This window comes from Limulus polyphemus, unplaced genomic scaffold (genome assembly GCF_000517525.1).
Source record: "Limulus polyphemus unplaced genomic scaffold, Limulus_polyphemus-2.1.2 Scaffold2235, whole genome shotgun sequence".
NCBI classification, from domain to species: domain Eukaryota; kingdom Metazoa; phylum Arthropoda; class Merostomata; order Xiphosura; family Limulidae; genus Limulus; species Limulus polyphemus.
The window spans coordinates 72,720-87,512 of NW_013667845.1; the positions used below are offsets into that span (position 1 = coordinate 72,720).

Here is a 14,793-nt window from a genome sequence, read left to right on the forward strand (position 1 = left end):
CGGTTAACAATTTAACGGACACTGTGTGGTATCCCTGTCATACTATGAGATATTGTAGAATCATATGTAATAAGTTATTTTTACGGTTAACAATTTAACGGACACTGTGTGGTATCCCTGTCATACTATGAGATATTGTAGAATCATATGTAATAAGTTATTTTTACGGTTAACAATTTAACGGACACTGTGTGGTATCCCTGTCATACTATGAGATATTGTAGAATCATATGTAATAAGTTCCTACTATTAACAAGTTAACGAACACTGTGTGATGTCCTTGTCGTACTATTAGATATTGTAGAATCTTATTTACTAAGTTTTTAATATTACCAAGTTAACGAACACTCTGTGATGTCCTTGTCGTACTATTAGATATTGTAGAATCTTATGTGATAAGTTATTTTTACGGTTAACAATTTAACGGACACTGTGTGGTATCCCTGTCATACTATGAGATATTGTAGAATCATATGTAATAAGTTCCTACTATTAACAAGTTAACGAGTACTGTGTGGCGTTCTTATCTTACTGATAAACACTTGGAAGATGAAGTATGAAAAAACAAAATAAGTACCGCGTTGCTAACAGCTATTTCAAAGTAATACTGTTTTAAACATCATGCTAACTTTGATTTAAGATTACTAAGTTACTTTAACTACACAATACTTGTGTTCGTTACGTTTTAATACGGTTTACCACATTTTATGTTAAAAATAACGCTGCCAACTAAACTGTAGAAGTCATTTCTCATCTACTGTACTTTTTGCAAATATATATATATATGATTTGTGTAAGACCTTCTTTTCAAATTGATTATAAGTATTTAAAATAAAATTCAAACTTAATAAAAAAATTATTAGACTGCCTTTATTGATTTCTCCCATCTTGCCATGTGTGAGAAAAGTCGTAAAAATGTTTGATTTCGAGGATTGATTCCACTAAAGAATATTTTACTTACTAGATATTTAAATGTCTGAAATATTAATAAACATGCTACTTTAAACAATCAATAGACTTTTCCAATTTAGATATAACTGGGTTAATGAATTTGTAAGATATCGATAGCTCCTGACGAAGCTGTGATAGCGAAATATTGAGCTAATACAGTTAGTTTCTGGAGATATAGGTCGTGATTTTATTTACGTTTATAGAAATGTCTCATAATAAACTCCAGTTTGCGTTAAAGAAAGTTAAGAAATAGGCTGCTACACACCTGCTGTCCAATGTCATCAAGTATGAGGCGAATGCAGTCATTTGTTGAGTGTGTGTTGCGAACTTTCACAGTTTTGAACTAAAAGAGAAAAAAAAAAACAACGCTTTAAAACGCTTTAAATATTCAAATCAGATTTCAAGTTCAAAATTCGATAAAAGCTGAGATTGAGTTAAAAACGACGATCTTACTTACAAATTCTTCGTTCACTTCGTGGTCCCAGTAGCACACTTGGAGATTAGTCACAGAACGCTCCTCTTTCTTCTTGGCTTCTGCAATCAGCCTATTGTAGATTAAAAAATAAAAACAAATCAATGAACTCATATTTACTCTTAAACTGCTGCGTCACTCTTGTTTAAAATTAATGAGAGACTCATATTAAAACTTTGTTTGTTTGTTGTTAAGCGCAAAACTAGAGAGCATTATGTCAAAGTGTACAACCTATCTAAGGTATACTAAAATATCTTACAGACATTTATCACTGTGTATAACCTATATCAGGTTTGTTACAACTATTTACAGACATTGTTTCACTGTGTACAACCCATAACATATTTACGTTCATAAGACTACTTTAAGGATACTGTGTTACCGTTTACAACTCATACCAAATTTAAGTCTATAAAACTATAATACCTGCATTGTATCACCGTATGCAACTCATAACAAGTTTAAATCTATAAAACAACAACAAAAATACACGCATTGTGTCATCGGGAGCCATTATATCATCGTGTACAACTTTAATAAGATTTAATTAATGAAAACGTCTAAACTAAATGTAGTATTTCCACATCAACATGAAGACTTGTAGCTATGCTTTACATGTTTGTCATTTGTATATTTCACGTCTAAGTATCTGTATATTTCACGTCTACGTATATGTATATTTCACATCTAAGTATCTGTATACTTCACATATAAGTATCTGTATATTTCACGTCTACGTATATGTATATTTCACATCTAAGTATCTGTATATTCACGTCTATATATATGTATATTTCACATCTAAGTATCTGTATACTTCACATATAGGTATCTGTATATTTCAAAGTATCTGTATATTTTACGTCTAAGTATCTATATACTTCACGTCTAAGTATCTGTATATTTCACGTCTAAGTACCTGTATATTTTACGTCTAAGTATCTGTATATTTCGCATCTAAGTATCTGTACAATTTACATCTACATCCAAGTATCTGTATAATCCACATCTAAGTATCTGTATATTTCACGTCTACGTATACGTATATTTCACATCTAAGTATCTGTATATTTCACGTCTTAGTATATGTTTTAACAATCGTAAGCATTCCTGAAGGCCGCATTGTAACAATAAGTAGAGAGAGATTGTTGTGAATATTGGGAGTTCATATATATATATATGTGTGTGTGTATGTATGTATGCGGGTTTTAATTTTTTAGTAATATTTTAAATTACGATGCTCTCTTTCATAAGTATACTCTCAACCAGGTACTTACTAGAAATCAATTCAAAACAATTTAACTTTAACAAACTAAAAACATTCTTAATCCACTGTAATAGAATAATTGTTGTTCGAAACTTATAATTTGGATTAATGAATATTTTAATAATATAATGGGATTCTCGTGACTATAACAATTTTATTTACTGCAACCTCTTGACCTCTATGCCGAAGATGCCCAACAAAGGCTCCTGGGTAGGGGGCAATAGCTCATACTAAATACAGGTATGAATCAATGTTAGGGGGCTCGAACTGATGCAGATGTTATCAATATTCTTTGCACTTTCGAATAAAAAGGGAAACATAATGTGAGCATAAACAAGAACACATAATATATCAGAAACGTTACTGAATCCTGTGTTAATCTCGTCTTTAGAGTGCATATGGTTGCATATAAATGAAGCCACTGTAATAACCTTGTTTTGCTTTTGTTTACGTTGATCATGATGAATGTGTACATAAACGTATAGAATTAAAACAAAACCAGTTCTTAAACTTAATGAAACGTTCCTGCCAGACCAATGATATAAGACTTGCAGGTCAAAACTGCATTATCCAACTGGTCTTGTTAATGATATAAGAATCGCAGGTCCAAACTAAATTATCCAGCTGGTCTTGTTATTGATATAATACTCGCAGGTCGAAACTACATTATCCAGGTAGTCTTGTTAATGATATAAGAATTGCAGGTCGAAACTACATTATCCAGCTGGTCTTGTTAATGATATAAGAATCGCAGGTCGAAACTACATTATCCAGCTGGTCTTGTTAATGATATAAGACTCGCAGGTTGAAACTACATTATCCAGGTAGTCTTGTTAATGATATAAGAATCGCAGGTCGAAACTACATTATCCAGCTGGTCTTGTTACTGCTATAAGACTCGCAGGTCAAAACTACATTATCCAGCTAGTCTTGTTAATGATATAAGAATCGCAGGTCGAAACTACATTATCCAGCTGGTCTTGTTAATGATATAAGAATCGCAGGTCAAAACTTATATCATTAACAAGACTACGTGGATAATGTAGTGGATAATGTAGTTTCGACCTGCGATTCTTATATCATTAACAAGACCAGCTGGATAATGTAGTTTTGACCTGCGAGTCTTATATCATTAACAAGACCAGCTGGATAATGTAGTTTCGACCTGCGAGTGCTGGTCTTGTTAATGATATAAGAATCGCAGGTCGAAACTACATTATCCAGCTGGTCTTGTTAATGATATAAGAATCGCAGGTCGAAACTACATTATCCAGCTGGTCTTGTTGCGAGTTAGTTTTGCAATTTATTACTACTGAATGAGCCCCCAGTGGCACAGCGGTATGTCGGCGGACTTACAACGCTAGAATCCGGGTTTCGATATCCGTGGTGGGCAGAGCACAGATAGCCCATGGTGTCGCTTTGCACTTAACTACAAACAAACAATACTATTGAGTGATATAATTAATCTCACTCACGAATAAAACAAAAATTATTCAGAAGTTTATTTAAGATAATAGTTGGTAGATTAATAATTTAAATATGAGGAAAAGTTGGACATTAGAAAAACATAAAAAAATACAAGCTGAGATTTTCTATATACTTACTGCATCAGTTTACTCTGCCACAGCTGCATGATCTGTGGAGAACTAGAGAAAAAAGAAAAACATTAACTAACCACAAATACACGCATGTCCGAAAGACAATATAATAAAACATAAGACTTCAATCTCATATTAAATTTTCACAGTTTTTTTATCAGTTGTTAAAATAGGAATGATCAATTTCCCCCTTCAAATCTGGTCCGGACATGGTCTAACAGTGTGCAAGGCTGCGTATCGGAAAGTCTGATAATCACGCCAAGATGTCGCACTTTCACCTGTGAGTGCGTCATAAGATTGAAACTTAATCCCGTTCTTCGATTCAAAGCTAGAAAAAAAAGGTTCTTGTGACGGCGAGTGCTGGTTAACTGCTTTCCTTCTACTCAGTAGTTCAAATCCTTGTAAATGGCTATACCTGAACCCTAGGAGACACTGACCTGACCATTAAGCGCATATGTGCATAAGGTGTGTTCATGTCCAAAATACCACACATTATTTTATATTTTGCAAGTTACTTCATACAATAATTCAGTGTTTTAAACATTAATTTAAAATACTAAACCAACAAACGAAAACAGATTATAAAACCTTCTTCTACTGTGAAACAAACAGTTCAGTAACAAAAAAATCAGGTTGACGTAATAAACCCGTAGAGGGCAGAAGCTGCTGTATGCCACTTTCATCGGTATGTAAGTTTAAGAGCAATGAGGTTTAGAAAGTACGTCAAACTTTTTTAGCAAACGTATTTAATATAAATATATACGGGCAAACATACAATTTATTATGTCACCATGTTGGAGGCGAGCTTCCCTTATCACGTGCACATAACCTGCGTAACAAGAACTTACTGTTACATTACACTAATACTGTACATTCATAAAAATACGATTGCCTTTCAATTATGACTAAAATTAAATAAACCGTACACACAACGTACGAATCCTACCTGAAAGTGACTACAACGTTTGTAGTTGGCCAGCCAAGAACAAAAGAGACCTCTGGTGAGCTGCTGAACTCACAAACCTCAGAAAGACAGGAGGAGAGCCACAGCTCGCTGATCGAAAGCCGTTCTTTTTGCTTGTATGTACCCGAGGACCTGAGAACATAAGTTATATAATAAATCATGTCATGTTATACAACTACTTTCTGAGATTTTTTTACAAACACATTTGTACGAAGTTTGTGTTCAACTTGGGGTCAACGTGAAGATTTTGAACTGAATATATTTGACAATTTTACATTGATCAATTTTTTTTACCTAATTTCTACCAAGTTCTCGAATTTTTGAGAATATTTTATTATTGTTATTTACAATGTGCTTGTTTTTTCAGTCATTGACTTTTTATCGTTAAATATTAAAAATTGTGCTATCAGCTTGGGAACTCGGTAAAATGAGCATTAATTCAAATTGAAACAAACGTGTTTGGTTGTTTGAAGTTAAGCACAAAGTTACGCAAAGGGCTATCTGTGCTCTGCTCACCACGGGTATCGAAACCCGATTTCTAGCATTTTAAGTCCGCAGACATACCGCTGTGCCACTGGGGGGGGGGGGCATTTCGCAGTGTAAATGTTCCATATCCCTATCTTAGTTCCATTTCACACACACACACATCCAGTTGCACAGCGGTATGTCTGTGGACTTACAACGCTAGAAACCGGTTTTTCGATACCTGTGGTGGGCAGAGTACAGATAGCCCGTTGTATAACTTTGTACTTAACTACAGACATACCATTTCAACCCCTGTGTCAGAGAACGATTGAATCCCCCTCTCCACACATTTTAGCCACATGTTACAAATATTTGGATTGGTGGATCATCAGATTCATGACAATATCCAAAATATGTTACTACTGTGCCTTTTTTCGCGTGACCAAAATATTAATGATTTGTTCAACTTCCATTAAAATTCGTTACCTAGGTTTTCCTACAATCAGGATGTCACTAAAGAGGAAGAGGTGTCGCTCTTGGCGTTGTACACCCTATCGGAAAGACAAGTATCAAATTAATAAAGAAATAACACTTAGTTTTTAATATCAAACTAAAAATCCAGACATAAAATTAACAACTCTCACAGAATAAGAATATTACTAATTTTGTTATTCCGATTTATGAATGTAAAAATAGTGTTTCATTTTCAAGTTATATATTATAAAAATAATTAATCTTCGGATATTATTTTTAGTTAACACACAAGTAGCTATTAATGAGTAACACACTGAAACAACGATTTTCCTTTTCACAAGCTAATAATACCAGAATTGTGTCGATTCACTAATAATATATAAAAAACAAGAATATGACGTAGCGTGAAATATTATTTTATTCGTGAAATTTAACTAAGATAAAAGAAAATCCCATCGTATTACTCTTTAGTGTAAACAAAAAGCCTAACAATCAAGCAAGGAAAATATGACTAACCATTAAAAATTGCACTGAACCCTCCATAATAAAGGAACGAGGGCACGTTGAGATGGTTGAATTCCTTGGTGGTGTAATTTTGCTGAAATCAAATGATGAAAGAATATGTATACACTTCTAGAAAATGTTATCTTTAAAATTACATGTGATTGTAACGAACCAGAAGTTAGTGATATTCCAAATGTTATTCTATTGACAAAAGCCCAACAATGAGAATTCAAGTTGTATCGATAGTAGTAAATGCACAGTAATATAAAACAAATGATAAGGTCTAAAAAAAAAGCTTTGGAAAAGTCAAAACTGAAACTTAAAGACTCAACTGGCGTTTAGAGTCGCATTTCTGGTTATCAGTATTCCCGCGCACGGACCATTACATTGAAAAGAACAAAAGAAACTTACGAGTCCGTCGATACTACTTTCGGTCCCTTTGTCGAGAAAGCTCGATGGATTTTATTGGCCGTCACTGACTTTCCCCGAAATAATGTCTTGCGCTGTGAAAATAAACATCACATCAACAACAAGGACCAAGAAATTACCTTTTATGTCATTTGTAAGTAAGTTATATTCTACTTGTTTGCATTGATTAAAATGTTTCATATATACATATATATTCATTTGTTTATTATTAGTATTTATATTTGTTTATTATCTATTTACTTTTATCATATATATATGATTTATTATTACAAAATAATAAAAATCCCATAACCCGAGCGAGTGTTTTTCTTATAGCAAAGCCACAGCTGGCTATCTGCTATGTCCACCGAGGGGAATCGAACCTGAACGTTCTGGAAAGGTGAACCTTTCTTCTTCAGGAGCAAAACGACACAACACTCAGAATGACACTTAAAATGGATTTTATATATAAAAGAAATTCAAGATGCTTAAACCATCTTCCCTTGTTGGTAAAAAAGACACAACATTCAGAATGACACTTAAACTGGATTTTAAATAAAACAAAATTTTCAAGTACCAAGAACCATGCGCTGTATGAGTGTAATACATTTATATATTTGAGGATAACGTAAAATCCTTGCAAAGGCAATTGGGGAACAGAAACTGAGTATCAAGGAAAGTATTTTGATGAATTGGCCGGGATTTAATGAGCAAAACTGCGGTTCGTTTATTGCTGAATCCCTGATTGTAAGCACTGTGTTAACGAAACAAGAAAAACTAAAAACTGTTAAACTTATTGTTCATATAAAACTTAAGACAACTTTCAAAACATATATTTAATTAGTTTTATGTATTCGTCATATCTCCAACGCTTTTCAAAGCCTACTTTGAAACAGACAAGACTTAAACCCAATATTTTGTAAGTGCTGTATCGGTCAAATGTATACAGTATAGACAAAATCATATTTTCATTTATTTTTATTTAAAAAAAAAGCACTCCATTCTAAGACACACTGCACATTACTAACAAATGCGATTCACAGTAAATATATCACTATTTAAAATATTAATCAGAAGAATATGAGAACATGGAGCTTACTTTAATCCATTTCGAAAAACTACCTCCCATCTAAACACAAGTTTACTATGTGGAGTCCAACAACGCGTGAACAAAATGGGTTTAGACAGCAGAGGCCTACTTATAAACACTTCACGTCGTACATATAATGACGATAGTTTCAGGAAACAATTCCAACTATACAAACATTTTAATGTGTCGACTTTAGGACTTCAATAAAAGGGTTAAAAGTACACATTCAGCAGTTGTTTTTCCCAAGACTGGTAATCATGAGTCCCAGTGGGTATATATAAATAACTGTTTCACTTATTGGCAGTAACGTCAATTCATTTCAAAGTGTACAATCATGACATAACACTGATAAGACCTACCTACGCCTACGTCAGAGATTATTTGCACTTGTTTTATCTATTTCAAAATAAGGCCTTTAGGTACGCGAATATATATATATATATACAACCCGTGTGAACAAATGTTATACTATTTTTATCCTAATGCCCCTCAAATGAATAGAAATATGTGCGGTATAAAACCTAACTCCTTTATCTAACAGGAGATAGAGAAAGTAAAAAAAAAACTGGATGAATGAAATCGCTTTCTTCTGTTTACGTTAGCTTAAATTCAGCTACAATTTTCTCCAACGGCAAGGTGGCGAAACCAAAACCTAAACGTCATTTAGACTAATAAAGAGTGAAGAACAAAGTTTTTTTTTTTGATCAGTGAACGATAAAATGTTTATTCATAATTTCAGCCGACTAGTTTCAGCAACACAGTTACCATCATCAGGGCTAGTAAGTGTATTACCAAAATTAGTCATTTGAAATTTTTAATAAAGACTTTATCTTTCACTGTGCCAAAAAAACGTCGGTTTTGTTTTTAAATATTATTATACAGTAGCAAAATGTGCCTGAAAAAAAATTATGCCAACGAAAAAAGAAGGTCCTAGTTAGAAACAAAATTCTAAAATTATTCTCCATTTTGAAAAATAACTAGCAGAGTATAACAACCAAGATTCAAAAAGGAACCGTTTTAATACCCCTTGACACACTTGCAATACCCATTGGAACCAACGTTACGAAAGGTGAAACTACTAATACCCCTTGACACACTTGCAATACCCATTGGAACCAACGTTACGAAAGATGAAACTACTAATACCCCTTGACACACTTGCAATACCCATTGGAACCAACGTTACGAAAGGTGAAACTACTAATACCCCTTGACACACTTGCAATACCCATTGCAACCAACGTTACGAAAGGTGAAACTACTAATACTATAAGTCATTTTGTCATGTTGTCGTCTGACAAATGGGACTTTATACTTAGAATATATACAATCTATCCACACACACACACCCATAAATATGTATAGACGATTGGTTTACTTGAAGGTTATGATATTACGTACACCAGCCCCTTTCAGCGATAGTGCCCATCCCCTCGGGAGGTGGGCCCCAGAGGTCGTAAATCATTGAAACAAGGCTTTCTGTGTAGTTTAGCGTGGTTATGCTCCATATATATATATATATATATATACAATAATAGCATTGTATGTTCACTATCAATACATATACAGTGCCTTGCAAAAGTATTTACCACCCTGCAAAGTTTCCACATTTGGTTGCCGTCTGAGTTTGCAATCATAAAACTTTCAAATGGGACTTTATACTTAGAATCTACACTATCTCTTCCAAACTGAGAAAGCTAAAAAAAACGCTAAGTTATATTTTTAAAGAAAATTAGAATATTCTCAATAGCACAAGAATTCAAACCTTCTGTTACAGCAACTCTAAATCAGTTTAGGTGCAAACAATTAGTTTGAAAAGTCACAAAATTAGTGTAATGGTCTCTGTCTGTATGTAATCAAAGTGGTTTAACTTGACTTCAGAGTAAATGTATCTGTTCAAGCCACAACTCACATAGTAATACGACAAACCAACAATGAATACCAAGGAGCTTTCCAAACAAGTCAGGGATAAAGTGGTAGAGAAGCACAGATCAGGATAGGGTTACAAGAAGATTTCAAAGTCGCTGATTATTCCTTTGAGTACGGTGAAGTCCATTATGAAGAAGTGGAATATGCTTCCTACCACTCATTTACTACTCAGATCGTGCTGCCCTTCCAAACTATGCAGCCGGGAAAATGGGAAACTGGTTAGAGATGTCATTGGAAAGTCAAGAGTGACTTTAAAAGATTTACTAAGTTTCATGTCTGAGATGGGAATCAGTGTTCATACAACGACAATATCTTGGTCCCTACACAGAATTAACCTGTATGGGCGAGTGGCAAGAAAGAAACCATTACTGAAAAAATTCATCTTAAATCTCGTATGGAGTTTGCGACAAAACATATAAATGATATTGCAGAGAGGTGGCAGCAGGTTTTGTGGTTAGACGAGACAAAACTTGAGCATTTTGGTCTAAATTCAAAACATTGCGTCTAGCGCAAGCCCAACACAGCACATCACCCAGTCAACACCATCCCAACTGTCAAGCATGGTTGTGGCAGCATCATGTTATGGGGATGCTTCTCATCAGCAGGGACTGGAAAGCTTGTTAGGATTGAGGGGAAGATGGGTGGTGCAAAGAACAGGCGAATCCTAGAGGAAAACCTGCTTGAGTCAGGGAGGAATTTAAAACTGAGTCGAAAATTCATATTTCAACAGGACAATGACCTAAAGTACAAGGCCAAAGCCACATTGGAGTGGTTTCAAAAGAAGAAAGTGAATGTCCTGGAGTGGTCCAGTCAGAGTCCCGGCTTGAATCCAATGGAAAATTTATGGCGAAACTTGAAGATTGCAGTTCATCAACAATCCCCAACAAACTTGTCAGAATTGGAGCAATTTTACCAGGACAAATTGGGCAAAAATTACACTATACCATTGTGCAAAGCTGGTAGAAACCTATCAAAAAAGACTTACAGCAGTAATTGCTGCCAAAGGTGCTTCCAGCAAGTACTGACTTAGAGGTCTGAATACTTATATAATCAGCAAATTTCAATTTATATATTTTCTTTGCATGTTTTGTTAACATTCAACTTCCTTCATACAAAACAGTGTTAAGTTTGATCATGAGAATTTTAAATAAAAACAAGTTCATTAATTTTTTTTTTACATTATTTGTATTTCATCAGAATGTGACGTTATTGGTAGGGGTGAATACTTTTGCAAGGCACTGTACATCCATATTATATTTTCATTGCATTTTCAGCTTTCCATCAATCGTCTGCTCCACTTCCTGGCAAGGCTTTCGATGAGACCCTGTTTCATGAGGATCGGATATTGCATGAGGAACTTGAACTTCCCTAATTGATTCCAGCAACGACGGAAATCTAAGTCAGGCCTGTACTCAAGTTAATCTTATCAACTAACACACCAAGCAATTATACAACTTTCAGTTGATACTAGGGCATGCATTTGGCATGTTATCCAGATCAGTGAGGTTAATTAAAACAAGTGTTGCATATAGGTTTGGAAGGCTTCTTGTTATCGTTAAAATGCAACAAAAATACAATATACCAGTGGTAAATACGAATTGGTGCATTTTAATAATAAACTACATAATAAAATTCAGCGTCTGTGTGTCATGTAACTCCTTCTAAACCACTGATTGCACCAAACTTCTAAATGATACCAAACAAATCGCCTCGGTCCAGAGGTCTGCACAAAGGCAAAACTTTTCACCCAACCCCTTAGGGGATGTGGGTATTTCGCGAAATCACTTTTGCGGGGATTCCTCGAAAAAGGACCACAAATTTGGCATTGATTAGCATTAGAGCACGTAAATGAGTAAGCCTAGTAATTACCGTTCGTAACTTGGTTGAAAAAAATATATACTTACATTATAGTGGCAATGATAATTAAAATGAAAAGTGTAAAACAGAAGTTCAAGCGAATTTATTGAGCTACAGTTTTGCTCCTTTTCAATTTAATGATAATATTTTACACAGTGAAAGACTGAGGGGTGATGAAACTTGTAAATGTGGATCATAGGCCTACGGGTTCGCTAGTTAATGATATAAAATTGGGCTTCGAAATAGTTGGCTCCAAAAGTGCGCATACTCTAAGGATTTATGAAGTGTTACTACAAAAAAGGCAAACACTCAATATGGCACATGCGCAGTTTTCACATCGTGTGGGGGTTAGGGGGTACGAAGGCTTTTCCCGGAGGTTTTAAACAAAATATATCTAATAAACGCGGGAACGTGTGCCCATTATACCCACAAAGACTAGGTTGAATATCACCAAACAACCCCCCACCCCTGTTAAACAAATGCTATTGATAATAAACATATCTCACAATGTACCTATTATAACCACAACGACTAGGTGAAGGAAGAACCCCACAACCCCTGACCCTGAAATATATTGGTTAATGATAAGTTTTCCAATGTATTATGAGTGTCAGCGCGGTCCTATAAGTGCTACTATCAATAACAAGAAGCGATAAGATAATTATTTGTAAGCAAAACGTAAGACTGCAATATTACACACACACACACATAAATATAACACCAATAAATTACACACTTTGTTTCGTGTGAGATATGAGGTCAAAACGACTTATTTCTTATGTGCAATGAATGCTGTATTTAAGGTTCTGAAAAACAATCGAACTAAATTTCACTGTAAAAGAAATAATCATATATTATCATATATCATACCTAATCAAATATTAAAGCAAACATTGGTATATTACCAATGTTTGCTCTGCGCGAGACAACTAATAGTCGGATAAAAAAGATAGGTACTTTCAGATAAAAAGCGTTTAAAGGGGTGCCATCACACTCAAATTCACCAACTTACTATTAATTTCATCGCTGGACGAAATAAAGTCAAGCAACGTTTGGTAATGTCTGTCTTAGCCTACATTACGGTTGAAAAATGACTAACCTTCGGTGCAGAAAAATTAAAAGAAGGAAAAGGCCTACATACTACAAAATAATTAGAGAGTAAAAATCACTTATTTGAACGTTTTTGGCCCATTTTTCAGCTGCTATTTTTATTTAGTGAAATGATGTAAGGTGAATGGTCCGATACACAAACAGTTACAAAGATCAATGGGCAAAACGTTGTTATGCAGTATAAAATATTCAGGTTAATTAACAACATGTTGCAATATGCTACGCAAGAGAAAAGTAGGTAAATACGTGACCAATAAACAAATTCACGTGAACAACATTCACTTTGTTTGTTGTGTTTTCCATTAATGAGTTTCAGAAACAGTTACAAAGATCAATTGGCAAAACGTTGTTATGCAGTATAAAATATTCAGCTTAATTAACAACATGTTGCAATATGCTACGCAAGAGAAAAGTAGGTAAATACGTAACCAATAAACAAATTCACGTGAACAACATTCACTTTGTTTGTTGTGTCTTCCATTATTGAGGTTCAGAATATAGCACTTTCGAACTCCAGTAGTGAAGGAGCGAAGATGCGCCCTCTATCAGTAGCAGATGAAAAAATACAATGCCTGCAAAGATTTGTCTAAGTTACCTAAGCTGCTGGATACTGGACAATATGAGACTGAAGTTACGTTCTTGGTTTACATTGTTTACAGCTTCAAACCCAACTATGTATGTTTAACGTTAAAACATTAATGTTAACGTTAATTATAAAAAAAAAAATTAAATAGCTCCTTAGAAGATACCACCATTCATTTAAAAAAGCACGTATACACATAAACTTTTTTGGTTAGTTTTTAAGAGTTTGTTTATACTAGCACAAAGCTACGCGATGGGCTATCTGCGATCTATTCATCATGGGAATCGAACCCCATATTTCAGAGTTGTGAGATAGTAAACTTACCGCTGACCAGCCGGGAGACTTTTCGTAAAGGAAATAATGAATTAGCATTTTAACACAGTGAGTTACCGTAATTTTATATAACAGTTTAATATAAAAATGTGTGTGTAGTTTATTCACGTTTTAATCAACATTCCTAGTGAAATATATAAAAAGTAGTAATTTATATTTTCTAAAGGTGACGATAGGCCCAATTACGCGAAGATTCTGGTTTGTTTTATCACATATTAGGTCGTCAAGAAATTAATGTCGCTTTTTTTTAGATGAAAAAACCCGAACAACTGATATATCAAAACAAAACACTTATTAAATGAAATAGTCTCCATTCTTATCGTTGACGCTTTTCCATTTTACAATCAGGTTGTTAATGCCCTGATTAAAGAAATCGCTTGGCTTTGAAGCAAAAATCATGTTGATGTCCTCTTTAATACCTTCTACATTTCCATACGTTTTCCCATTAAGATGGTGTTGCAGCGAACGAAAAAGATGGTCATCTGATGGTGCCATATCTGAAGAATATGGTGGTTGGGGGAGAAATTCCCAATCCAACTCCATAATCTTGTGTTTCGTCAAACGTGCCACATGTGGACGTGTATTGTCGTGGAGAAGAACATCTTTCCAATTAACAAGTGAAGGGCGTTTCTGATGAAGTGCTTGATTTAAACGTTCCAGTTTCTGACTATAGATCTCTGCATTGACAGTTCGCTGTGGATTGAGGAGTTCGAAATTAATTCCTATTTGATGTCCCACCAAATGCAAAGCATCACTTTCTGCGGATGGAGTCCAGGCTTTGAGGTCGG

The 14,793-nt window shown here is 34.5% G+C and overlaps 1 protein-coding gene across 2 annotated transcripts in view; it reads right to left on the bottom strand.

Annotated features, from left to right (window-relative positions):
- The window catches only part of LOC106466356, a 108,173-nt gene that overhangs the window by 15,268 nt on the left and 78,112 nt on the right, over positions 1 to 14,793 (bottom strand). For both annotated transcript variants that reach the window (XM_022394348.1, XM_013926636.2), the window contains 7 exons: positions 7,107 to 7,198; positions 6,708 to 6,789; positions 6,204 to 6,268; positions 5,235 to 5,384; positions 4,295 to 4,336; positions 1,409 to 1,496; positions 1,217 to 1,294 (listed from right to left, as the gene is read on the bottom strand). In XM_022394348.1, the coding sequence (XP_022250056.1) occupies positions 1,217 to 1,294; positions 1,409 to 1,496; positions 4,295 to 4,336; positions 5,235 to 5,384; positions 6,204 to 6,268; positions 6,708 to 6,789; positions 7,107 to 7,198 (597 nt within the window). The remainder of the gene's footprint in view (positions 1 to 1,216; positions 1,295 to 1,408; positions 1,497 to 4,294; positions 4,337 to 5,234; positions 5,385 to 6,203; positions 6,269 to 6,707; positions 6,790 to 7,106; positions 7,199 to 14,793) is intronic.